At 45.5% G+C, this 24,876-nt stretch overlaps 2 protein-coding genes across 3 annotated transcripts in view; one reads left to right on the forward strand and one right to left on the reverse strand.

Annotated features, from left to right (window-relative positions):
- St6gal1 (ST6 beta-galactoside alpha-2,6-sialyltransferase 1) overlaps positions 1-24,876 on the forward strand; it is a 766,154-nt gene that overhangs the window by 241,604 nt on the left and 499,674 nt on the right. The window lies entirely within an intron of this gene.
- Masp1 (MBL associated serine protease 1) overlaps positions 1-24,876 on the reverse strand; it is a 63,757-nt gene that overhangs the window by 8,192 nt on the left and 30,689 nt on the right. Inside the window, exons 6-11 of one of the 2 annotated variants that reach the window (XM_051191222.1) lie at positions 23,005-23,152; positions 21,794-21,912; positions 20,776-20,854; positions 14,155-14,292; positions 12,681-12,755; positions 2,347-2,484 (exon numbers count right to left, since the gene is read on the reverse strand). In XM_051191222.1, the coding sequence (XP_051047179.1) occupies positions 2,347-2,484; positions 12,681-12,755; positions 14,155-14,292; positions 20,776-20,854; positions 21,794-21,912; positions 23,005-23,152 (697 nt within the window). Of the gene's footprint in view, positions 1-2,346; positions 2,485-7,608; positions 8,684-12,680; positions 12,756-14,154; positions 14,293-20,775; positions 20,855-21,793; positions 21,913-23,004; positions 23,153-24,876 lie in introns of those variants that run through there. The other variant, XM_051191221.1, reaches the window with a different exon arrangement.

The raw sequence follows: 24,876 nt of genomic DNA on the forward strand, positions 1-24,876 counted from the left end.
AAAGAGAAATGTTTTGAAATGTGCATGCTTGAATGCATTAGAACTTATATAAATAAAGATGACCTGAGCTAGTTGGGGCCATCAGTTTGAAAGACAACCAGTGGTCAGACTCCTAATTTTTTGGCCAGGTCACACATCCTTTCTCGGGCACAAGAACCCGGCTGGAGCTCTCTGGCAGGTGTGGTTCTGCTGTCAGCATTAGCATCACCTGGGGGTTCCTCAGAATGTCCTTAGCAACCCCTAAGTAGTTCCTGTGCACACAATAGCTTGGCAAGTATGGAGGAGAATAATTAGTAGCTGTCTAGGTGACTGCACATTGCATTCACCTTGGGAATTAGGAATGCCATCAGTTTTGTGACCTGCATCCAGGCCATTGGAGCTGGAGGGTTAGGCCAAGGATATATGAAAGTTCCCTTCTGTAATTTGACTGCAATTGGGGCTGAGGACCACCCTTCAGAGACAGTCTTTCAGAGAGGTTGTATGGCTGGAATGGCAGTAATCCAATGGTACCAGTTCTCTTGATTAGTGGCCTAGCACACTTCTTGGCTGTCATCTTCCCCTAGGTGACTATGCTTATCATGGCTATTTAATGCAGAGTCAAACGTTTGTCCTTTCTTCCAACGGACCAAAAGCAAGTCTGCAAATAACTGAGGCCTGGACACACCCAGTGGGAGCCCAGCAGAAAACCATCATTGTAGACAGGGCTGGGGGACATAAGCATCGAGGCTATACCTCAGAGTCAAAGGCAGAAGGGTGTTCTGCAGCAGCTTCCAGACTCCACTTGCCCCTCTTAGAAGGGGTCTCATGTTCTGGTTCCGGACAAATCTCAGCACAGGGCACCCTCTTCTCACAAGGCACACCCTGAACCTATCCACTACCAGGGATTATTGGAGTGGTGGCTAAGATGGACTGAGGAACACAGGTTAGAAAACCTTACCTCAGAGCAGGCCTCTCTAGATGAGTCTAGTGGTATGCTGTCCTGCCCAGAGATCATCTTCACCTTTGAACTCTACCAACAACCCCCTACACACACTAAATCCCCCACAGAACCTCAGTGTGGACACAGAGGCAGGGTTCTACCCCTTCCTCAGTCTCCTAGACCCTTTCCGATCTTTTTGCTCTCTTCTATCCACCCCTCACACCACAAAGATGAGCAGAAGCTGGGGTTACAGATCTGCAGGGCTGTGGGGAGGGCCAAGAGTGAATTTCAGCTTTCAAACACAGAATGAATATTATTGACGTAAGAAGTTGATGTTTTAAAAAAGCTACTTCAAAGGCTTAAAGTAATGAGTAAAGTCCATCTTTCATTCTTTCTAATGAAGCTGGAACCCTGACAAGTGCCTCCCCCACGCCTGTGGTCCTTCCTCTCCATCTCTCTGCCTTCTGTTTCTTCAACAGGGTTCCTCTCTCCCTTTCTTCTTTCTTGACTTTTTCTTCTCCCTTGGGTGTCTTCGTCCCCACCAGTCTCTCTTCTCCTTGTCACCTTTTTTTTTCTTTTCTTTGTGTGTGTATGTGAAATAAATTTAATATGCAGAAAGTAGTTAGTTTAGAAGTGACTAACTGAATTAGTCACACAGACTATATCCATCTGCTTGCTAAAACAGAGTGTATAGAAGAGTCCAGTTCACCCTCTCTGTTCTCCTAGTTTCTTCATTACCAAACACATTAATCAGGTACATCATAGGGGCTGATGTAGCCAGCAACTGTGCTTTCAATATTTTACCTTCAAGTAATGTATTTATGTCTTACTCTGTCTTTATTCTCTCCCTCTTATGTCCTAGATCTGTGTGTGCTGCCTCTTTGGTCTTTCTCCATCACTGGTATTCTCTGTTTATCTCCCTCCCCTTTTTCTTTCTTGGTCCTGTCCTGTGCCTTGATCCACACTGGACTGGCCAGAATGGCTAGAAATCTGCTTCTGTATCCAAGATCTGAACTAAGTTCTCAAGTCACATCCAATTCCCTTAAAAATCCACTTTCCCTGGTTCTAGGTTTGCAGGTGGTGGTGGTGGTGGTGTGGGAGATGGGTAAGTGTTCTGGCTCTCCCTGATCTGGCAGCTCTGACAAGCCTTACCTCTGTGCCACATGTATGTGCCATGGGTCACAGTCCATGTCTAACTGTCTGTGAGGAGGCTGACCAGAATTCAGGAAGTGCTCCACAGCTCAAGGAATTAGCACAGGAGTGTGCTTGTCCTGCTGCTAGCTGAAGGCTCTCTCTTCTGCTTTTCTGCTGTCTTTTTGGGGCAGTGATTTTCGATGAAGAATTGGCCAGATTTCAAGGGAAGGTTGGCCCTTAGCCTTCACCCTGTTCCCAGCCCCGGGCTTTCACCCTTTTCCCCTCGTCCTTACCTAAAAGGCTACCCCCACAGAAGGGCTGCCCATTCAGGTGTGACAGCATGGCAATCCATGGAGTGGTACCCTTCTGGGCTGGGCGTCCATTGAAGATCCTGGAGATGTGCTTCCTGGAGAACTTGGGGAGACCACACACTGTAGCCAAAGGAGGGAGGGAAAGTCACATTTTATACTCCACCTTACCCATTAGGGTTACCCATTATCATTCTGTTAGGAACATCTGTTTCTGCCAGATCACCTGCCACCCATTGGCCCTTCTAATAGTGTTATTGTTGAGGTTTTGTTTCCACACGTGGGGTGTGTGTGTGTGTGTGTGTGTGTGTGTGTGTGTGTGTGTGTGTGTGTGTATACTTTCCCCATTCATGGTCTAAGTAGCCTGAGTGTAACTGGCCTCAACTCTTGTTTTAGGAGTACAGAATGTGACTCATCAAAGGTCTTGATCCTGGGCCATAGCAATATCTTTAAAATGAGATGTGTCCTCGGACAGCCTATTAAAGTTTGGGCTGAAGATCTTACTAGACATTAGAATAAGAGTAAGTTTTTCTCTCCTGTGATGGCTATTGTTTGGGGGACCAGACCTGCCAGCTTTGGTCTTATGGGGGGCATGCGGGGACAGGAGAGCAGTACTGTCAATCAGCGAGGGAAACAGAATTGGAAGATAAGGGTTACCGTGCGGCTCCATCCCAGTGCTGAACTCTGCCAGGGAACCAGACCAAAAGCCTTTGGAAATGACCTTTTTGGTTACATGAACCAGAAGAAATCCCCTCTTTCTGTCTTTCTCCCTCCTCCTCCTTTTCTTGATGTTGGTTTCTGTGCCTCAGAAAGTCACAAGCAAAGAAGCTTCATGCTCCATCAGCAGCGGCCTTGTCCCCAGAGCCTTCCTCAGAGCCTGTGGAGTTGCACACTCCCACAGTGAAGGTCTTTCTCCCCTATTCCCTCTTCCCCTGGCCTTCCTTGAAGTGGATTCACAGCAAACCCATAGCTGAATGTCTTTATAAGCCATCCGTTTGTCCCCATTATCATTCACCACAAGAAGTCAAAGTCTGCTGGGTGGTGGTGGTGGTGGTGCACACCTTTAATTCCAGCACTTGGGAGGCAGAGGCAGCCTGATTTCTGCAAGTTCCAGAACAGCCTGGTGTACAAAGTGTGTTTCAGGGTACCCAGGACTGTCACACACAGAAACCCTGTTTCATAAACAACAACAATAAAAGTCAAAGTCTAGAGAAAATATCTGAATTGCTGAAAGTTATTCTGTTGGGGAATGGCAAGAATATAATTCTGGATCACTGACCCCAACTCTGGCCTTGTTCCACTCCAGCCAGGATCATGTACTCTCAACAATGTGGTTCCAGGGGCCATGGAGCTCTCTGGATCCAAGAGGCCATGCACCACTTTCAAGGCAAAGACTGGGCTGAATCACAGCAAATATGTTGCACCCTTGATCACAACCTTAGCATCTCCCAGTGTTGCTGATCCAAGTTTAGGCAGTGGTCCTACCCAACATCCTACCCATCCCCAGCAGACACTCAGGGCCCTGCGGGCTGCTGCTGTTCTGCAGTTTCCATGTCTCCTTTTACAAAACATGGTCAAGGCTTTCCTCTCTCTCTCTCCCTCCCTTCCTCCCTCCTCTCTCTCTCTCTCTCTCTCTCTCTCTCTCTCTCTCTCTCTCTCTCTCTCTCTCTCACACACACACACACACACAAAGTGAATACATAAACAATAACTTTCTTTACTTCTAGTCTCTCTTTCTCTTCCCTTGCAATGAAGCCTCTCCCCAGAGTTCAGAACATGAACCCTTCACATTCTTCCCCCTCTTTGGTCTTGGATATAGATTACAGTGCTATTTACCGGTCACACCTGGCAATAAGACCGTCATTGGAACAGTCAATAGACCTACACTCAGGTGGCTTTGGGCCCTAAATGGAACTTCAACAGTGATATTTGCATATATGAGAGCACTGGTTTTGAAATTGTGTCCGATGTGTTTTCTTCATTCTTACAACCTTTCCTTGCCCTGTGGATTTCCAATTATGGAAGCTGGCCATCCTATTAAGTAAAGGATAGATAGACTTTAACTTTAAAGAACAAAGCAGAAGTCAAGGGAGGGGAAGAAAGACTTTTGTTTGAAGTTAGGCACTGTGGTAAGAATAAAAGATTTATGTGTTTGAAGGAAGCAAAGCCTGGGAACTGAGCATAACTTTTACTGGATACCACAGAGAGGGGGTGATGCCACTGCAGCTTCCTGCTTCTCAGGGGAGGAGAGTTGAAAGCTTACTCAGGCACAGGAAAAGCTGGAGGGAAGTAGGGGATGCTAGGAGGGAGGGCGTGGGTAGAGGGAGATGGGGTGTTAGGCATTTCAAGCACAGGCAGCTTGCACCCTGACAGTCCCTCAGAAAGGACAATGGCAGCCTGGATCTTACCTCGATGAATGTCCACCCCAGCGGCCTTGGCCAAGACCCCCAGTCCACACTGGATGGGTGACCCCTTTACCACTCTCCAGCCTCTCTTAGTTACAGAAGCACGTTTTTTTTTTCCTTGCCTTTAATCCTCTGTCTTAGGGTTCTTTTTTGTGCCCCTGGCTTCCTTCTGTTTTCTGCTTTTTTCCTGCCAGACAATACCTTGTCTCTAGGCCTTATCCTACCTGTTGCTGGTAGGATAGTGTTGAAAGTGCTTTCTCCTCTGAAGTCCCTGGTACATTTCCAGCTGTGTTGCTTGAGAATCCCTTAAAGCTGGCAAAGCTGAGCCCTCGTTCTCTTCTCCCATAAGCTGCCCTCCCTCCCTTGGCTATCCCAGACCTCTTTTGATGTCAGAACTGACCACACACTTATCACTTCCCTTTCTTTCATTTCTGAGTCTTAGTAGTCACTAAGCTGGTGCAAAGTTACCAGACTCAGGGTAATACATCTCCACCTCACAGAATGCTGCAAATAATCCATGTACCACAATACAAAGTCAGCGTAGTTAGTGGAAAACACAAATCAGAAATATCACCAAATTCAAGTCATGAAATCCTTGAAACAAGCAGTGTAAATCTTTCAAATGCTAATTGTTTTAGTTCTCAGCATCATATAAAGCATGACATATACCCGAAAGTATGAAACAAAACCCAAACGAAGGCAAACCATGTGTACGTCCCACAAAGAAGCATCACTCTCACAGTAGGTGATTCTACCCCTTCATCCTCATTTGTGTGGTGTCTCAGGAGATGCCTATGGCCCAAGCTTTGCCGACACATCATTTAAGTGGGCCTGAACTGCCATATCTGTATCATAATGTGTGGTGGGGGCTCCACATGTTTCACCAAGACAATTTTCAATAGCCCAGGCCTTCCCTGACACTTTCCCTACCATGCTAGCTGTACTCAGGCTCTGTTGAATTCCAAATTTCCATGGGGCGAGACTCAGAAATTTGTAATGTTTGGCAAGTGACACAACCTGAATCAAACATGATGTATTCAGAGAATCTCCGATTAGGAAACAGAGTGGGCCAAGGCTTTTAAGACTGTCTGTCTGTCAGTGTCCATTGTTCTATCTTCAGTTCAGGCCTGCTGTCTTGTTTTTCCACTCTTGTCCACTGAGTTCTCTCTCCTCCCCTTGAGTCTTTGCAGCCTCTAGTAAGCCATTCTGAGTACCTGTAGTTATACAGTCACACTGTCTTTTAATCACATCTCCATGATACTTAAATCTCATTCCTTTGGCTAGTTAGGTCCCTTTGCTTGTGTTAATGTCTGTATGCACATGGCCCTGTCTTGTCTGCCAGTGTGAGCTTTTGAAGCGAGAGGTGCAATTATAATCAGTTAAATGAGGGGGGTTACATCTTCTGAGAAAGAAGTATGCCAATAACCAATAAATAATCTATTTTCCTCACTACCTCATCTTAGATGATGCTCAGATGCCTGCAGCTGTGCCTACAAAGGGAGTGGGAGCTTAATGAAGGCTGATTTCTTTTTAAAAGATCGAGATGAATAAACACACTTCATGCCAAGCTTTCAAACCAAGGCTATTGGTTATCCACAGATTTATTGCCACCATAGAGCCCTGACAAGAGGACTGTAGACGCCCCTTGGAGAGTAGCAAAGCCTGTGGTATTAAATATACAAAATATAGTATCGTTTACATGTGCCATTTATAGATACAGGAGTGTGATTTGATCAGCTTTTCCCAGTTCTCTCCCATCCCTCTCCAGGCCCCTCCAGCTGCCTTTGTCTGATGGAGATTCCTGGGATTATGAACTTGGGGAAAGGAGAGAATCCAATCTTGAGAGTGAGGAGCATTGCTAGCAATCAGGGAGTTGGCCATTGAGAGTGCTGGAAGACCCCAGGGATCTTCTGCTGTTTCCCTGCAGATGAGGATGAGGTGCAGAGAAAATGATGTCAAGGGTCACCTGGGCAGCCGAAGGCAGAGCCAGAGACAGAACCCAGGACTTGGGCCCCTCCATCTCTTTCCAACGAGTGAGTCTTTGCTTCCTTGGTCTTGGTCACTGGACCACCAAGTAGTGAATGGCTTGGAGAATGCTAGTTGATAGACTGTCTGCTGAGCTCAGGCTCCAGGGGGGAGTGCAGTATTGGAGTGATTCATCATGTCTTGAGTCCTTATTTTCTTCTGTTTTTCTGCTAAGAAGCAGTGGGGCACAGTCTTCTCTTTCTCCAAATAGTTGCCTGGTCTCTACACATGTATCAGGGGACAGGAAGCCTATAGATGAAACATCCCAGGGCTGGGAGGTTGCTTTGTGTTTGTGTGGAGTGGCAGGTGTTGACACTTTATTGTACCAGTTGGTATTTGAATGGCATATAGGCCCAATGTATTCTGTGTGGACAGCAGCTGTTTAAGGGGTTTGGAAGAGCTGCTGCTATTCTCTTCCCTCAGTCCCTCACATTAATCTCTCAGCCGTTTGAAACTCTAACAAAAGCACAAAGCATGAGCCTTGTGCTGCTTGAAGCTTTTAGTAGAAATTCCCAGAACAGAAGTGCCCCAGGTTACTATCCTCCAAGACCTAGCTCAGGCTCTTTCCTACATGATGGACTAGGCTAAGGGCAGGTCCAGAAACCAGAGCTGGGCAAATACATGGATACAGACTAGGTGAAGGAATCCTGTCCTAGTGATCAGGTCCAACCGTTTCTCACATCAATACTGACAAATAATTAGAAGTGATTGACACTTAGGATCGAAGCCTTCTGGAGTAGCCCCACCTCCACTTCTGGAGAGGCGAGGCTAAGAGAGAGGAAGAGACTTTGAACTAAGTTCTCTTGCCTAGAGATTTTCTCTGCCCCACACTAACCCCAGTCTTGGGGGATGGTGGTGGTAGGGCTATCTCGGTAGGATGAGTGCCCAGCCAGGTAAGTGTGTTGTGGTTTATTTGGTCTGGTAACATGGAGTATGCTGTTGGCAGTGTGTAGTATAACCTCACTTGATCTGGGGCAGAGGAAGCAGGCCCTGAGGAAGTAAATGCTTTCACCGTTCCACCTGGAGCTCCCCAACACTCCTCCGGGAGTTCATCTTCTCCCATACCCAGTCCACATAGTTGGAGACCTTTGTGTAGACTCCATATACTTGCTTGCTGCCACATTCTTCAGGTCCTCCCCAGGACACCAGGCCTTGGGCTACCCAGTGCTGGCTCAACTCATCAAAGATGATGAAGGCCCCACCACTATCCCCAAGGCATGTATCCTTGCCACCCTCATAGTAGCCAGCACAGAACATGTTCTCTGTGACACTGTAGTTGCCTGAACGAGACTCGTAGCTAGCTTTGCATTCAGCATGTGACACCACAGGTAGTTTGACATACTGTAGAACATCTGACAAGGTTCGTGTGCCACTGCTGATGATCTCATCCACTGTCACATTAGGGTTAGAGATGCCCCAGCCAGCCACCAGTCCCAACATGTGAGGAGCCGGACCTTCAGGCTCAGGTCTCGGTAGACAGATGGGCATGACGTGGGCTCCCAAGGTCACGGGCTCCTGTAGCTGGACCAGAGCTATGTCATGGTTGTAGTTCTGGATGTTGAAGTCTGGATGGAGTACCACTCGGGCAGCAGAGCTGTTGACAGCTCCTGATTTGTCCCGTACATCATGTAGACCCAAGTAGACGGTGACGTGTTCTTTTGAGACAGGTATGACTGTATTGTCTCTACGCTGGGAGCGCAGCACGTGGGCTGCTGTGAGTATCCAGGATTCAGAGAGCAGGGCCCCACTCCCAAACCACTTGTCATTTGGTACCCTGGATGTGTCTTCCACCACGATCAGGGCCTGCCATGGGAAGAGGCCAAGCTCAGCATTCCGGCCTCCAATAATCCTCTTCACCAGGTTGGGCAGGGGGCGGGAGGGCTTCCCACACACTGTAAGAAGGAGGAAGTGGAAACAAGAGACAGGGACAGAATCAATCATATGAAAAGAACCAAGAGAAATTCACATTCACCCACTGTGGATTATGCCACCACGGAACCCTCACTTGCCTGAATCCTACAAGTTTGGGAGATCTCAATTCTGATTTAGTTACATCTAAATCTCTCTGAGTCATCTAAATCTCTCTGGGTTGGGCTATCTCTAGTTTGAACCACCATAACCAGAGACATTCTTGTGCTAGATCATTTTATGTTTTGGCCTTGTCCAACCTGAGCCACTTCTGGCCAAACCACTTTTGGATTGGACCACATATAGCCAGGTCATCATTAGCCGAGGACACTTATACCCTTTCTTCTCTTCCAGAAAGATATCTTATCTCCCAGAAGACATTTGTGCTAAGGTACTCAGAGAACTGCCTGGATTTTTCTCTAGGGGTCCTCAGAGAAATAAAGAAAGCCTAAACAGTAGTCAGATGTCAAGCTTCCAACTCCATAACTCCTCCCCTTCATGAGGAATGGGACCTTAGGCAAGTTGTGCGACTTTCAGATGCTCAGTTTCCTCATCTGTAGAATGGGTGTGTTACTAATGCTAATTTTATTATTTTTGAAGTATATGGCACAATTACTAAGTTCAGTGAGAACTTTGTAGATTTCATGCCAGACCAGGACACATGGGTTCTTGACTTAGATTTTCCACTTTCTGAGTGAACTAAGTCAGTACTCCTGGATTTCAACTTCTGAAAGCTGACCTCCAAATTTTAAATTTCTTGGATTTTTTCTTTGTTTACTGTGTCCACAATTTATATACAAACGTCATTGTCAAAGGTTGAGGTTAGCTCAATGTGACATGGCTATCAGATCAAGAAGCAGGCTCTAAACTAGACCATAATATAGATGTTTCACCTGTATCCTATACCGCTTTATTACATATCAAGACCATGGTCATAGGCTTGAATCATTTCTCTGGCCTAAAGGACTCACTGGTGCTTGTGCTTTAAGGCTCAATGTACACAGGGTAAGGAAAAGGTGGCATAATCCACAAGCAATGATGCGTGAGCCCTGTTCAGGGTCACCCATCATTGCACCCGGGGGTCCTCTAGTACCTTTAAGAGAGTGGCACCCTGAGCACACTCAAGTGTCACCAGACTCCCACAGCCACACTTCTCTGGCTTATGAGCAGAGGGTCTTCAGTAACAAGCCCTCACTGGCTGTGAATAGCCTCATATGGGCGTTTCCCAGGAAGGGTTTTTGAGGCTGGTGTGGTATGTGCTTCCTGTTGCAAGGGTTAGGCTATCCTCTTTGGCCCTGAGCACTTCTCACAATCCTTTAGACCAGGGAGCATTTGGGCTTTCTGTTACTTTGGGAGGGTAAGCTTTGAACAGGCTAATGCTTTTCGGATGCTCTTCTTCCCTGTGCCAAATGTTTCTTCCATCATCCTGGGCCATCTTTTATTCCAAGCCTTCTAACCCTTTTTGGCCTGGGCTTTGAAGTTGAGGGCCAGCTCTCATTACAAACAGCGGACATCAAGGTGACATTTCAAGGCAGGTCTGTGACATGCTCTACATAAAAACTCATCTAGCAGACAAAGGCCATAATCTGGTGAGGGACAAATAGATGACTCAGTCTATGTCACACAGGGTTCATGGCCAGCAAACAGTTCCTATCCACAGTCAAGGTGCAAGTATATCTCAAGATCACAGAAGGTCACCACCCAATGAATGTTAGAGAACAGCTAATTTATATATGGAGCAAAAAGCATTTCAGAAAAGGTTATTTGCTTACTAAGAGTCATTATATTAGGAAAAGGAAATGCAGCCTGCTTTGCGGGGACTAGCCTCATTTGGCCTTTACAATGTTTTACTTCTGGTGTACCTTTGATTTCTCAAGGGGTTAAATGATGCAACGGGTCATTGGGTGAGTTCACTGAAACAAGACCCTCTTCCTCCCATCATTCCCCTCTCCATCCTTCTCCTCCCCACCCCCACCCCATCCTCTTTTGCTTCATCTTTCTAAGTAGGTGTGTACCACTGAGCTCAGTGAAACGCAGCAGTTGGTGACAACGACTCAGATTCCATGCCTGGAATCCTCCATGTTGGTCACTGCTACTCTCCTACAGATCTTCCCTTGGACAGAGAATGGTCTTGGAATGTATGTTCAAAGCTTTGGTGATACTGAAGCCAGGTAAAAACAAAAAATAAAAATGGTGGCCACCAAAGGAAGTGGGTTCCTTAAAATAAACTGATATTCTGGGATTCTGCATCCCTTTGGAGGAAGTAAACTATAACCCACCAAGGAAAGTGCAGCACTGCACATGTGACAATATTCTGAGTTACCTTGTATTTCAGCCCCAGCTCCAAAGGTAGCCCTGCAAAAGTCACCACACCCTTCTGAAAGTGGAATCCTGTGTATAACTCTCGACCCCAAAAAGGGCAAGCATTGTGGTGGTGGATGAAATGGTTGTATCCTTTCTGGCTTGCTACCCAGCCTTTCAGAAGGAAAGAATTTGGAAAGTTCAAGTATGGTCTAACAATCCACTATGGTTCTGCCAAACTCTGTGTGTCAAAAGAATTTCATAACTCAGTGTATCCAAGATGCTCTTTACAGAGTGAGGCCAATGACCACGGAGAACCATCGAATGTGAGCCATATCTTGCTCACTCATTTCTGAGGGATGGAATCCCAGCTCCAGATAACATCATTTCTTACCAAATACCCCACTGTGAAGCAGCTTCAGCAGGCATGCACCCAGCCAGTATGTATTCCCCATCCAGATAGCACATTGTGGCTTTTTAGGGTAGGAACTGATTTTAGCTTTCTTGGCCACTTAATCTTTTCAGAATATGGATACCTGAACCTCCAGCTTGCCACGGACCCACTACTCTGCTCTTTTTAAAGTCTTCCCCACATTGAGTCCTTGAGTGTGCTTTGGCCAAGGCAGCATGAGGTAAGTGGAGTTGTTAGGAGTGTGAGTGGCATGGCTTCTTCCTTATACCCGTGCCTTAGTCCCTTTCTGGTGTTCACCCCTCCCTCCATTCCTGCACAAGCATATACCTTACTCCCCCTTTCCTGGAGGGCTAGTGTGACTGATGGAACTGGCTCAAGTGCTGCTGCATTCTTCGTATCATGAGGGTTAATTTCAGAAAACTCCTTAGCCTCTTGTTGTAATGTGTGACCCAATAGTTACAAGCCCACTAACGGTAAACCAATGACTATTAATGCTTGCCATTCATACAGTACAATATCTGTTTGCCCATCATTTTCATTCAGTAGAACACAAAGGCCACCAGATGCAAAGCTGATGTCCATGGAAATATGCATATGGATCAGGAAGGACAATGACATCTCTGTGTGCCTATGTGCCATCTTAGGTGCTGCATCACTTAATTGCTATTGCTCTTGAATTTTAGAAATTAAAAACATATAAATCACAGCATTGTATATACTGAAGTTAATTCTTGTGGGTTTGGCTACGGCGTTCTAACTGTTCATGGATGCACTGTGAGTCAGGATGCAAAGCTAATAATTGTCTATACTTTTAATGCCAAAGCAAATTCCCCAACATCTATATTCATCCTGACCCTTCTTGTTACCTCAAAACCCTCTTTGCACTTTAAAGTGGGGCCAGTAGATGAAACATGGAGGAGGCCGAATCATAACTACTTGTGCACATAACTCTTTTTGGGTTCAATAGCACATTATAGTTATCTTCTTTGATTTCTCTAGCACAACACCAGGTGCACACACAAATTGCTTTGGATGAAATACCTAGTGGAAGAAGATTGGAATTGAAAAGCAAAGAGATAAGAGGGCTTCTGGGTGTTTTACGTAGGCCAAGTATGGACACTGGTTAATTTGAGAAGAGGTGGGGCTAGACTTTTCTGACCTTTAACCTTCTGATGACATCACTTCAAAAACAAAGCATTTCCTTCTCAACTTCAGATTAACAGGCCTTGCCTGAGAAACTGAGGCAGAGGACTCGGTGGGTGAGGTACCTGGAAGACAGGTGGGCAGGCTTCTCTTGAGTACTTCATTTGTCCAGGCCCCGTGCGCAGAACACGTATATACACCTTTGTGAGTGAGAAGGAGGGAGCAGAGAAAGACATTGATTATGTGGAACACCTAGGAAATAGGTCTGGGTTCTCAGCTGCTCTAACGTAGGTCACTGCAGCTTTTCCAGGGTCTCTATGAGCCAGTCCTCTCTGCAACCTGAAGAAGCTTTCTCTTCAGCTCTGAATTACTCTCCTCAGAAATAAACACTACACTTTTCAGCAAGGCTCCATAGACCCTGACAGTGTGACCCTGCCTACCTGAGTGTAGTCTGTGCCTTTCTCTATACTCCTGGACCCTGACACTGTCTCCTCATGGGTCACAGAACCTTTGTTCACCATGCTGTGTACAGCACACATGCCTATCTCTCCCTTCTTTAGGCAATAAGCCTTATCTGTGTACCCTGCTTTACTGGGCCTGGCAATAAATAGCCCCGAGAGCTAAATAGCACACTCCCTTAGTTAAAGGTGAGCTATGGAAATGTAGAGGAACGAAGGGACTGTCCTCAGTGATCACATGCAGACGGCAGACCTTCTTGTCTCCATGAGGGTTATGTTTTAGCTGGAGCCCACAAGTGATTTTGAGGGTGCTGGTTTGAGTCCACAAGGCCTCATTCTCAGGAGAAGTAGGGTGGGCACATTTCTGATTATTTCTCATTCAGTGATTTTCTCCCACACCTTCCCTGTGACCAACAGACTGCCTGTGCTAGTTCTTTGCTCTTGGCCTATGTACTACCTCCTAACCCCCCATGGTGGGTGGAGGGACAAGAATCTTGGCCAGAAGCTGTGCAGAGGCCTGGACAGCAACAGCTGTGGCTATGCTTGGGCCTTGGTCTGGGCCACATTGGATTTCCTGCTAAAATGGGTCAGCTCTTCTCTTTTTCTCGGCCCATTGGACCTCTGTGAGAGACATAAGAGCATATCTCTGAAGGAAGTCCTACAGGGGTGCTACAACTCTACTGGGTGCCTTTGATCTGGTCAACCCAAAGAGGAAGCAGAGAACAGTGGGGTCAGCTACAGCAACCATTTTCTAGAAACCCTAGCTCTACCTCAGACACATGAAGGAATTATTTTGGGGAGAGTCCAAACTCCCTTGAGAAGCTCAATTCTTCTCTGAATTTTGTGGTATGTTCATGTTTCATGCTCCATCAATAGGCTCTATATTTACTAGAATTTTTTCCAGGTATTTCAAGATAAAAGGCAAAACATCTTGGCTTTGGTCTTGGGACTATTGAAATATGTCTAAATGGATCTGTCACCTTAAGCATCTAGAGATCAAGGGTCAAATAGTGTGCCTTGTGGGACAGGATACTTTGTATTACAAGGCTTTGAACATGTCTAGACAGCCACTCCTAGAGCTATTTCAGCCCCCAGCCCAAGGCCTAGGAAATCTGAGGTACAGTTGGTATGGAAGACTTACCTGTGATATTGTGAAGCATCTTGTAATAGGGCTGCTGGCAGGAGTATCTTATCTCAGATTTGTATGTAGTGAGGTTGTTTCTTGTGGAGAAGGTCACCAGACCATGTTTCAACCCTGTTGGGACTCCACAGTCTACAACTGAGAGAGAAGTGATACAGAAGCCTCAGCTACCATTCATTCCTCCTCTTGTGGCCACGAGGGCATCTATCTTCTCTAGATGTGCCAGTTATACACTACACCCAACTCCAGGAGAAGAAGTACTATATCCTATCTGACTGGTACCCCAGCTATGTACCATCCATATAGCTGGCATCTCAACTTTTGGCATCTCTCCATTACAGTCCTACTCTGTGGTCAACTTACCTGCCCTGGAGTCAAACTCAGGGCAGGGGCAGGCCTGCTGAGAATTATGGGGACCAAAGTTTCTCCCTCACCATAGCCTCGTTGACTTCCAGTTTGTTTTGCAATCTCCTCTGCTTCCATTGTCCAGGCATGAAGCCCACAGCTCAATGAGAAAATTCTGGTTGACCTGAATTAAATCATCTTCCCTTCTTTCCAGTCCCAACCGCAGGGTGAATAAGAACATTTAATGTGCTCACATTGGAACTTAGTATTAAAATAATAAAACAAACCAACCAACCTAGCTACCTACCAACCAACCAAACAAACAAAAAAACCCAGTCCCTATGTGAATGAGTAAACAGCCCCACCCTGCTGGCTTCCTGCAAGCAGCTCATCTGTCACAGAATTCAGAGTGTCATGTGGATGAACTTCCTGTCTCCACCTGCCCATTTTTCTCTTCCCATAGTAGTTGCATACTGGGGCTGTCTATCATCTTAGTATAGGACATGACCAGAGACGCCACCTTCTTAGGATGGGCTTTAGGATGCCACATTTTAGGTGAGCTGCTAGCATAGATGTTAACACAGATGGAGTCCAGCATGAGTCAGCCTAGTTCCGCATCTTTTCATGGTTGCATCAGAGGCTGAGGACACAATCTATTGGTTTCTTTTCAAGGGCAACCTGTAGAGAATGATGCTTGTTTTTAAGGAAAGCCTAATCCTACATATGCCAGAGTTGGAGAAACATGGAATTCCACAGTTGGAAAAGAAACGGAGACAGACCATGTAGAGTTTCCTCTGCATCAGAGATAAGCTGAGAGAAAAGACTTGACCAGTCTAAAGTCACCTAGGGAATTATTAGTTTGAGAACTAGCCCTGACCTTGGGTTCAGTGTTCTTCCAGTAAATGGTACTAGCTGTCCCTGAATATCTGCTTTCCAGTTAAATAGTAAACATTAGCTGGCCGATGTGGACCTTAGCTGTCAATATTTCCAGAGTTCTGGCAGAATTTCCAAAATTCCTCCTCCCCCCACATTGACCCACTGGAGAGGGGCAGCTAATCTCTGAGCGCCGCCAGTCAGACATTGTGGTTTTTAACCCTGGGACTTTACACTCACCTTTAGATTGACTAGAGCTACCTAAGTTATAATTTGTCTGATTTCAGGACTTTCTAGATTAAAGGGGATGAGGGAAGGAAGTTCATGTGGGCACTTCTTAGACAAAGGGCTCCTGGCCTGCAAGCCCCCTGAACTAATTACTTCCTTTGCATTGATAAGCCAGAACGGAGATACAGTTTGTGGGGTAAGTATGTGAAGAATAACACCAGGATAATAAGAAATAAAAATTGCTATTTAAAACCCTAAGTAGATTTAGATTTACTTTCCTGATGGGACTTGAAGCTGATTTTCTTCCTTTAGGAAATCCTTCAGACTAGTACCTGGATTCTGGTACTATTTTTAGCTCCCTGAGCCTTCTGGAAGTTTCTTTAGCTTCAATAATCCTTATGGCTCAACTCCTCTGTTCCTAATGGCGGGATTGGGTACTTGTCCCTGTGCTTGAGTGGTTGCTGATAGTGGGAGATATTTTCTCAGAAGAGGGTTTGTTTTCACATCATCCCAGATATGTAACTCTGCCCACTGACAGTACTGCCATAGGGAGGCGGTGATAAAGAGAAAACAGAGGGCCACGTCCTCTTGATGGTAGTCAGTGTGGCTGGAACAACCTTCTTCCCAAGTGCACAATGACAGGGAGAACGTGCTGCGTCTTTGGGAGCAGACAGAACGAAAGTTTCTTGCCTGACACAATCAGTGTGTATCAGAAACTGTGTCCCCAGATGATTAATAAGGCTTTATCCCTGTTGTATGTTTGCCTCTGCCCTCATTCTCCGCACTTTCCAGAGGGACTCGAGTTCCACAACACAACTCCTGACTGGCTAGAATTTAGTCTTGGGGATGATCAAAGCCCTGAGCCTCGGGCATCCAGATGCCTAAGTTCCAGAGCTGTCAGCGCATACTGGTGTTAGCTGCCATCCTTGTGCTAGCTTGTTAGCTATAGAAAAGGAATGCGCCCTTCCTTTGTCTTTGGCCCCTTGTACACTCTGGAGTCAAAATGGTCTGCTCTCCTTCCCTTCTCCAGTCTGCTCTGCTCACTACTCTGTGGTATGAGCTGTGGTAGTCTACATCTTGTCTCTCTGCTCATTTCTTGCTGCCATTTATGTTTCTTCCAACACAGCTTTCTTGGCCTAAGCCCTAATGTTCTGTAGTTCAAGGACTTTCTTAGAGAGTCCCACAGAAGCATCTGACCCTGGTACTCAGGACCAAGGATTAAGCCCCAGGACCTTCCTGGCCTCATTCTCTTTCCCCAGTGCACTTATATTCCAATGCCATCAGACTTTCCAGCATTGCCTGTGTCACCCTGATATCTGGGCACTTTGTATCCATACCACCACTGCTTCTTCCTAAAATGTTTACAACCCCTGAAATCGTCACTCACGTCTCTTAGGTGATATGTAACTTGTGTTGCTTGTTATTGTAATTGTTTGGACACATATCAAATCTTCCTCTTAAGTTGTGAGCCCGTCTATCCCTCTGCATAATGATTGTGGATACTTTGTGGGCTGGCAAACATTTGCATGGATGATATTTGTCTTTAGCGTTCATTCCGTCTTCTCCATCAAGGGCATCTCTACCTTAAGACATCACCTTAGGCTCCAGAATGCTCATTGTCCATGCTTGCAGGATTCTGCTCTCACTAAGTGATCATCTACTCATGAGATTGGATAGTCATAGACTAAAATCAGGACCTCTCTGACATGTGTGCTCAGCAGACATTGCCTTGTAGATTGCAGCATGCATGCTGATACTCTTTGACCCTTTCTTTGCTTTGTTTATGACCTAGAAACAGCCACCACCCAAAGCTGAGGACCACTGCCTCCAGATGTGATGGATGCTCATTTTTGTAAGGTTTTTAATCAGAGAGGTTTAAGAAACACAAAACTTGTAAGTCCCAGTAGTAAATAATTTCAGCCCAACATTGTGGATAGGAAATACACTTTCTGAATGAGAAGACATCCAGACTCTCAAAACTCCACACTTGGTGTTCTTATTCATTTTATAAATTCATGGTTGTTAAGACAATAGCACAAACCAAAAATTTGAAAGTCATTAAGTCATTGGCACCCTGACCCAGTTAAACTTAAAGTTTGGAGTTGATCAGTAGCCAGGGTCCATGTTGATCTAGGACACAACATTGTATATTAAATTTGTGTTTCTTGACGCAAGGACATATTTTCCTTTGAGACGAGAGTACAGTTTACTTAGAGATTTAAAAAAATTCAGAGTTAGTTTGAATGGTGAGTAAACCATCAAGAAAGAATCTGTTCTCAGGCAGGCAACATCTTTCATGGCTGAGGCACACCTTCTCAGCACCCATTCTAACCCATCTAACCCATACTGAAGTGGGCAATGGAGTGTCGGTGGGTGGGGCAGGGTGGGGTATCTCTGGGATTGGGGGTCTCTGTAAGTAATCCACTCTTGGATGTCTGTACTGTGTGGGGTTCCCGTCTTTGTCATTCACTCTGTCACTGGCTCTGACTCGAATTCGTTCTCCAAATCGATCTTGCTCTCTGTAACCATGGTGAAGTCATAGTAGGATCAGGAGACAAAAGGAAGAAAGCAGAGACAGGGAGAGGAGAAAGAGAAAGAGAGAGAAAAGGAAGAGAGAAAAATTAGCAAGCGAAGCAGAAATAGTCCATGCAGGAAATACAGAAACCACTCTACCAGAACATTAAGAATGCAGTTTGGGCACAGCCAGTGTGAAGGACAGTTTGGGTTTGCTGAATTTGTAACATTCTGAGAATTTGCATAGTCTTACATCCTGGCTCCTGAGGAAGATAAAATTCTGCCCCTGGCTGGGAGCTTGGATTCATCTGGCCAAAAATGCTTATTTGACAGATGGCATTCAGAGTATAGTGGGACTTGTCACCACAAAATGGAGGCAGGACCAGGACAATAGCCCATAATTCCCACTCCCTGATCTTCTGCACATTTTATCATTTTTCCTTTTGTTTTCTTCTAGAGACCATGTGGCCTAGGCTGGCCTTGAACTCACTATATAGCTGAAGATGACTGTACATTCTTAATCTTCCTGTCTCCACTCTCCATCTCTGGAGTGCTGGAGTTACAAGCATGTGCTACCAAGCCCAGTATATTCAAAGCTGGGGACTGGAACCAGAGCTTTGTGCATTTCTAGGCAAACATGCTACCACCCGAGCTACATTTCCAGTCTCTCTGCTTCATAGTCCTTAGTCACACCTTGCATACTTCACGTCTGTCTCGAACCCCTCACTGCACATCCCAATGATTCAACTCATGTATCTTACCTGGATGTCTTCCCTGGCACCTGGCAGAGTACAAGATACCCACAGATGCTCAAAGATGCTAGGCATGTGTTAACAAGAGCTGTAACAGTCCTAATCTAGCTTAACGCAAATTAATTGGGTCAACCTTTAAGTATAAAACAGTAATATTTTATACTTATCATTTTAAGTTCTGTGGCTTTCAAGCATAGGTCATACAAAATGATAGATACTATTTGATATGGCCTTACTCTGTCAATGTGTCCATTATAATAACCCATGGCACTTTCTGCTTCCAGAAATATGAAACAGAGATACCAACCCCTGCCCACCGGCTGGAGTGGTCTGAATATAAATAAATGCTTATTGCATTTGAATGTATTTCTGGCTCTCTACAGGCATGGGTGTGTGTAGGAACCTAGTTAGTTCTCACCACAGTCTTGACCACAGAGGATGAGGCCAAAAGAGTATGAGCGAGTTACCTAGGCCCACCCACTGCTAGAATCTACATTTAGAGCCACAACTTCAGAGTTGAGTTCCGTCCCGAGCACCAGACACTTCCACTGATGAATGATCCTTGCTGTGCCCTGCAAGGGACTTAGCTCAGAACCCAGACACATTGCACACTGGGTCATCTAGCAGAGGAACATCTGAGGTCCTCAGGCTAGACCCTGCCCTTTCTATCTGAATTCTCTACAGAACTCTGCACTGACGTCCAGGAAGAGCTGACATTATTGAAGCTATGAAATGACTGTCTTTGTGTTTCATACCCTGCCCCCATCACAGCTCATCTCCACAGGAAAAAGGAAACAAGCCCACTCTGATTTTTGGTGCTGCCTGGGGTTTGCCTGAAGGGAGCCCTTCTGCCAGGATTCCTTGGGCACAGAACGAAGGGAGATATCTGAATGCTGGATGGGAGCTACTTAGAAGAAAAGGAAGGGCAAAGAGCCCAAAGGCATGAATTGGGCGTCCATACAATTGACCATAAGGTCTGGACTTCTCATCTTACTCTAAAGCAAGTCCCAGAGCCTGCTTCCCGCCTGACTCCCACTACACTTTTGCTATATATAGTTGTTAAAATCATGATCTAAACTTTTACATTTGAAATCACATGGGTATGGGAGTAACGGGGTAGTAATTGGAAATCTATATTGTTTTACAAAACTCAAAAGACAATTTATGTGGGTTATTCCTCTATAGAACCTTTGGAGTCAGGCGTTGGTGGCACATGCCTTTAATCTCAGCACAGGCTCCAAAGCAATACAGAGAAACCCTGTCTTGAAAAACACAAACAAACAAACAAACAAACAACCATTGGAACATGTTCTAGAATTAAGTCTGTGCTTTACAGTGACAGCAAAAGATCTTGTCCATTGTCACGAGATATGTTAGAAGGACACAAGGCAAAAACTGGGTTACCAAAGCAAGTGTCCTCTACTTTATGTAGGTCCTCTATACTCACACCACTGCAGTCCCTACAGAGCCCCAAGTCACCAGCTGACCCAGAAGACTTAGAAGGTGATCATCATGAAGATATTCAACACCTCTCAACAGACTCTGCGCATCAGTACCAAACTAATTTTTCAAACTAGTAATTCCCCAGCTGGAGCTCACTTCAGACCTTGAGGTATGCTATTCCTTTTACTGCATTTAGTATCCTGTCTGCAGGCAGAGAGTAAAATTTATGTTTAAAAATTAAAATAGGCCATTCAAAACACTGTGTGTGTGTGTGTGTGTGTGTGTGTGTGTGTTTCTGAAAACTTATTTCTGAAATTGGTTCTCATATTCCTATGTCCAGTCTTATATCACAGTAATTGGCCTTTCTTAAAGAACCCTGGCAAAAGCTTTCAACCCTGCATAGTCATTGCTCTCACCCTACTATGAAGTAATGCATCATTATAGCCAATCCATTTGGTTTTCTTACTTTTACAGGTGGGAATCTTGTTACTCCATGTACCGTCCTTCAGACATTCAATCTGGAATGTGTCCATTATCTCACTATCCTGGAAAGAAATCCAGAAGGGAATGGGAAGAAAGAGGGGGGTGGATTAGTGAATATTTCCTAGCAAAGATAACTCCAACTTCACACCTGGCTATCTTCTACTGGGAATTCCCTTAAGGAGCCCCACAGGCAAACTTGCAAACTTGTCCATAACAAAGAGGTAGCTGCTCACTTTGCCACCCTCATTTGTACTCTGAGCATAGGCATTTGTCTCTAGAGGAAAAACTATAGTGTTGACTCTAGTTCCAGAGCAATGTTTCTCCAACTAGAGCTAGCAGTTGGCATCACCTTGAGAGGGCTAGCAGAGACAGACTCCTGCTCCCTGCCACCACAATTCCAGTTCAGAACATCTGACCTACCCAAGGAGTCATAGTTCTAACAAGCTCCCAGGTGCTGCTGCTACTGATCCAGCCCCTTCCTGAGGGCAATTCCTCAGAGCAGGGGTCTTTAGCTTGGCTGTACATTGGGCTCACCCGGGGAACATAAAGATAACAACCACGGATTCCCGCCCCAAACCTCCACACATGGAAACTTCTCTTCCTTATTCCTGTTGTTTTGAAAGGTACAGGTAGGTGGACTGCTACTTTGGATGGTAGGAATTACAGCAGTGTCATCTGCCATCTTTACAACCCCTGCTTCTCTTTCAGTACCAACCCACTCCATCTCTGATGAACTTGTTAAGGTAGTTGTCCCTAACTATAGAGCCATATGGGTCCCATATTTAAAAATTCAGGGCAACTCATGCCCCGATAAACAATTTTGTGCCATGTCCTAAAGTGAGAGGTGGCTGGAATGCATCATTTTGAATTCCTGGAGTCTTGGGAAATTGAAGGGGTGCTAGGAAAGGCTGAGCTGGCAGTGTGGATGCTCATGCACACTGGGGGTCTCTGGAGGAATTTCTCCAGCCTGCTCACTCTTCTTCCCAGGTAGGGTTCTGCACCTTTAGCACTTTGTAGCCGGTGTCACAGCTGATGAGCACTTGGTCTTTGAAGGAATACACTGCTTGCAAGGGCTCAATTTTCCCATTCTCAGGAGGCTGTAGCTTTGGGCACTCATTTCCTGACAGGAAGCAAATGAAAAGACATCGGGTGAGAAACAAGGAAAAGAGACAGCGAAGGGTCAGCAATTAGGAAGCAAGGCCTGAAGGAGGTGGAAACTACAGGACTGGGTGTCTAGAGGCAAGAGTTTGGAAACCAGGAATGAGCCATTTTCTAACGACGCCTTCCATTTCTTCCTTTGTAAAATGAAGAGTCCAACCAAATAATTTCACTAACACTCAGAAATTGGAGGAACATTAAAGGCCATTGTCCCACAGCAACAACAGGAAGCTCACTCTGGAGGCCTGAACTCAAGGGATACATTTGGTTAAATAAACAAGGGCATCCTATTCATTTGAAATTGGTGCCCTGGCATTTTTCACTCACTGGCTACTCAGGATGACCACAGTGACCCTTTCTTCCAGGGACACCAAGGGACTGTGTTCAGATGCTTCTGTTTCTCTTTAAGGAGCTGATCCTGACAAGAAACTCAGTAGGTCTAGCCCTGACACCTTCTCAGGGACAAAACTTCTTTTGTTAACTTTCAGTCACTCCTCTCTCCATGTGGTAATGCAGGCAGAGTCAGGCCTCCTGGTTCTATGAGGATGATTAGTCACTCCTCATTGCGGACCTTGTTCTTTTTCCTTAAGTTATTACAGACTTACTGAGTCATAACTCCCTCTGGGCTTGTGTTGGGACTAGCTGCCTTGGGCCACTAGGAATTGGGGCTGCAGGCAGTGCCAGGCCAGGGATCCGCATAAAGATTGGTCTGTAGAGAGCTCCAGGACCACAAGCTCCGGTGCCAGACTTGGAGACGGCCAGGATTGGGAGGTCCTCTCAGTTTAAGGAATCTCCGTGTGAGGGGAAAAGAGAACCAGCGTGTTTGCAGTCTCTGTATGTGATGTTGAAGTGTAGCCATCCTGAAGTATAAGCTCATTCTCCCTGGTACCTATCCTCTATTCCCGGCTGGCAAACTCAACCAGGAGGTAGCATGTACCTTGATTCTCAGTTTCTCTGAGTTCCCCTTGGATTATTTCCCTCCTCCCTCAACAACCAGCTTTGTGAGCAGGTTGCACAGTGGCTCAGGGTGACTTGGGTAAGGGAGCAAGTTTACCTGTCGCCCTGTAGGAAAGTCTCCAGCCTCGGTTCTCTCCTGAGTTGTCACTGCGGAATAGGATCTGAACACTATGACTCTGTGTACTGATTGGCTCTGGGGATGTCTCTCCACAGAAGGGCCCCCATACTTTTGGACCAGCTTTAATCTAAGAAAGACAATATATATTTAGAAAAAAAAAAAAGTCATATCTGAGTGGTGCAGAGCTTTGCTTCAGGTGGGTCAGTGCTGGAATTTTCTGGAAGCCCTAATGTAAATCCAAAATAATACTCTTAGTAATTTTTAGACTTACTGATTACCAAATGGCTTTAAGTCCATTTTTTTTTTTTGGTCATGATTTCAGTGGCCTTTGGATTTAACAAAGCAAGTTAATAACACTGTGATTAGCAGTGAACATTTAGTGGGCAGTCTTGTACAATAGTTTTACTTTGATGACTAACAAGAAATAAGTGAAATAAGTATATACACACAAACATACATATATGTCAGAGGAAAATATTCCATATTTTATAATTCCAGTATTAGACTGTACATATCTAGAGAAGTCACCCTTTGTGTAAGGGAAACATAGTAACTAAGGATTTTAGGTGTTAAGGAAGTCCCTATGATGAAATGACATTAGATCTGACACACAGGACAAGTATAAAACAGGGAAGCAGCATATTTTTCCAGCCGCTTTCCAGGAAGAGAAAACAGCATATATAAAAAAGCAAGGTCAAAGGTGAGAAAGGGCTTGGCAGGTGTGAAGAACAGGAGACCCTGCTGGTTGGAACAGAGGGAGTGATAGAAGACAAAGTTGGAGAGACTGGCAAGGGTCTTGTTTTGTTGAAGAATTTAGCTTAATTCTGGTACAATCTGGCTGTAACCCTCTATGCTGTGGAAAAGAGGGGTTGCAGGAGCCAGAATGAAGCAAGAGTACCAGCTGGGGAAGTTGCAAATGAGCAGGGCAGAGGTGGTGGGGTGTGGTCTATAATGGAGGCAATAGGGCAGGAGAGATGGTCTAAAACACAATTGGCTAATTCAGACCCCCCTGACTCCCAGTCCAATGCACTTAACCCTTTTTCTTCTGTCTCGGAGAATCAGGGCTCCATTTTTAGCTTTTAGTAATGTTTATAATCCTGGGTGACATCATCATTTTGTTGGGGACAGAGGAAGTGATATGTCAAGACATTCAACATCGGCATATGGATCCCATGCTGAGTTCCTGGAACACAAGGGTTAGTAATCCAAGACAGTCTCTGCATGTCCTTCCCCCTACATGTCCCTTTGTGATTAGAGGGATTTTTAAAAATGTGATTTCATTCTTTGAAAACTTCATATATTTACAGTATGTTTTGATTATATTTGCCCCTCACATCCCTCCAACTCTACATAGACTCCACCACCACATCTGCCTTTCAACACAACAAATGTTCTCTTTCCATAATCCACTGAGTCTAATCAATGCTATGCTGGCCATATGCACATGGGTGTGGGACCATCCACTGAAGCTTAGGCAACCTACCAGGGGCTACTTCCTTAAAGAATGCATTTTATCTTAGAAGCCTTCAACCGCCAAAGCTCTTCAGCTAGGCATGGGGCTTAGTGAGCCTCTTCCCCATCTATGATGAGCTTTTGACTGGCTTGATCTTGGATATGTCTCATGGGAGCAACAACAGCTGCTCTCACTTCATGAGTGAAGCAGTCCTGTTGTGTCCAGAAGTCCTGTTTTGCAGAAGTCCTCCCCCACGACCCACTCTCACATCCTTCTACTTCTTTTTCTACAGTAGTCCTTGAACTGTGTCGGGGAGAGGGGTGATGTAGAAGAGTATCTAGGGCTGAGTCTTTACACATTCTCTGCATTCTGACCAGATGTGTGCCTCAGTAGTAATC

The sequence above is a fragment of the Phodopus roborovskii genome, unplaced genomic scaffold (genome assembly GCF_943737965.1).
Source record: "Phodopus roborovskii unplaced genomic scaffold, PHOROB, whole genome shotgun sequence".
Lineage (NCBI taxonomy): Eukaryota > Metazoa > Chordata > Mammalia > Rodentia > Cricetidae > Phodopus > Phodopus roborovskii.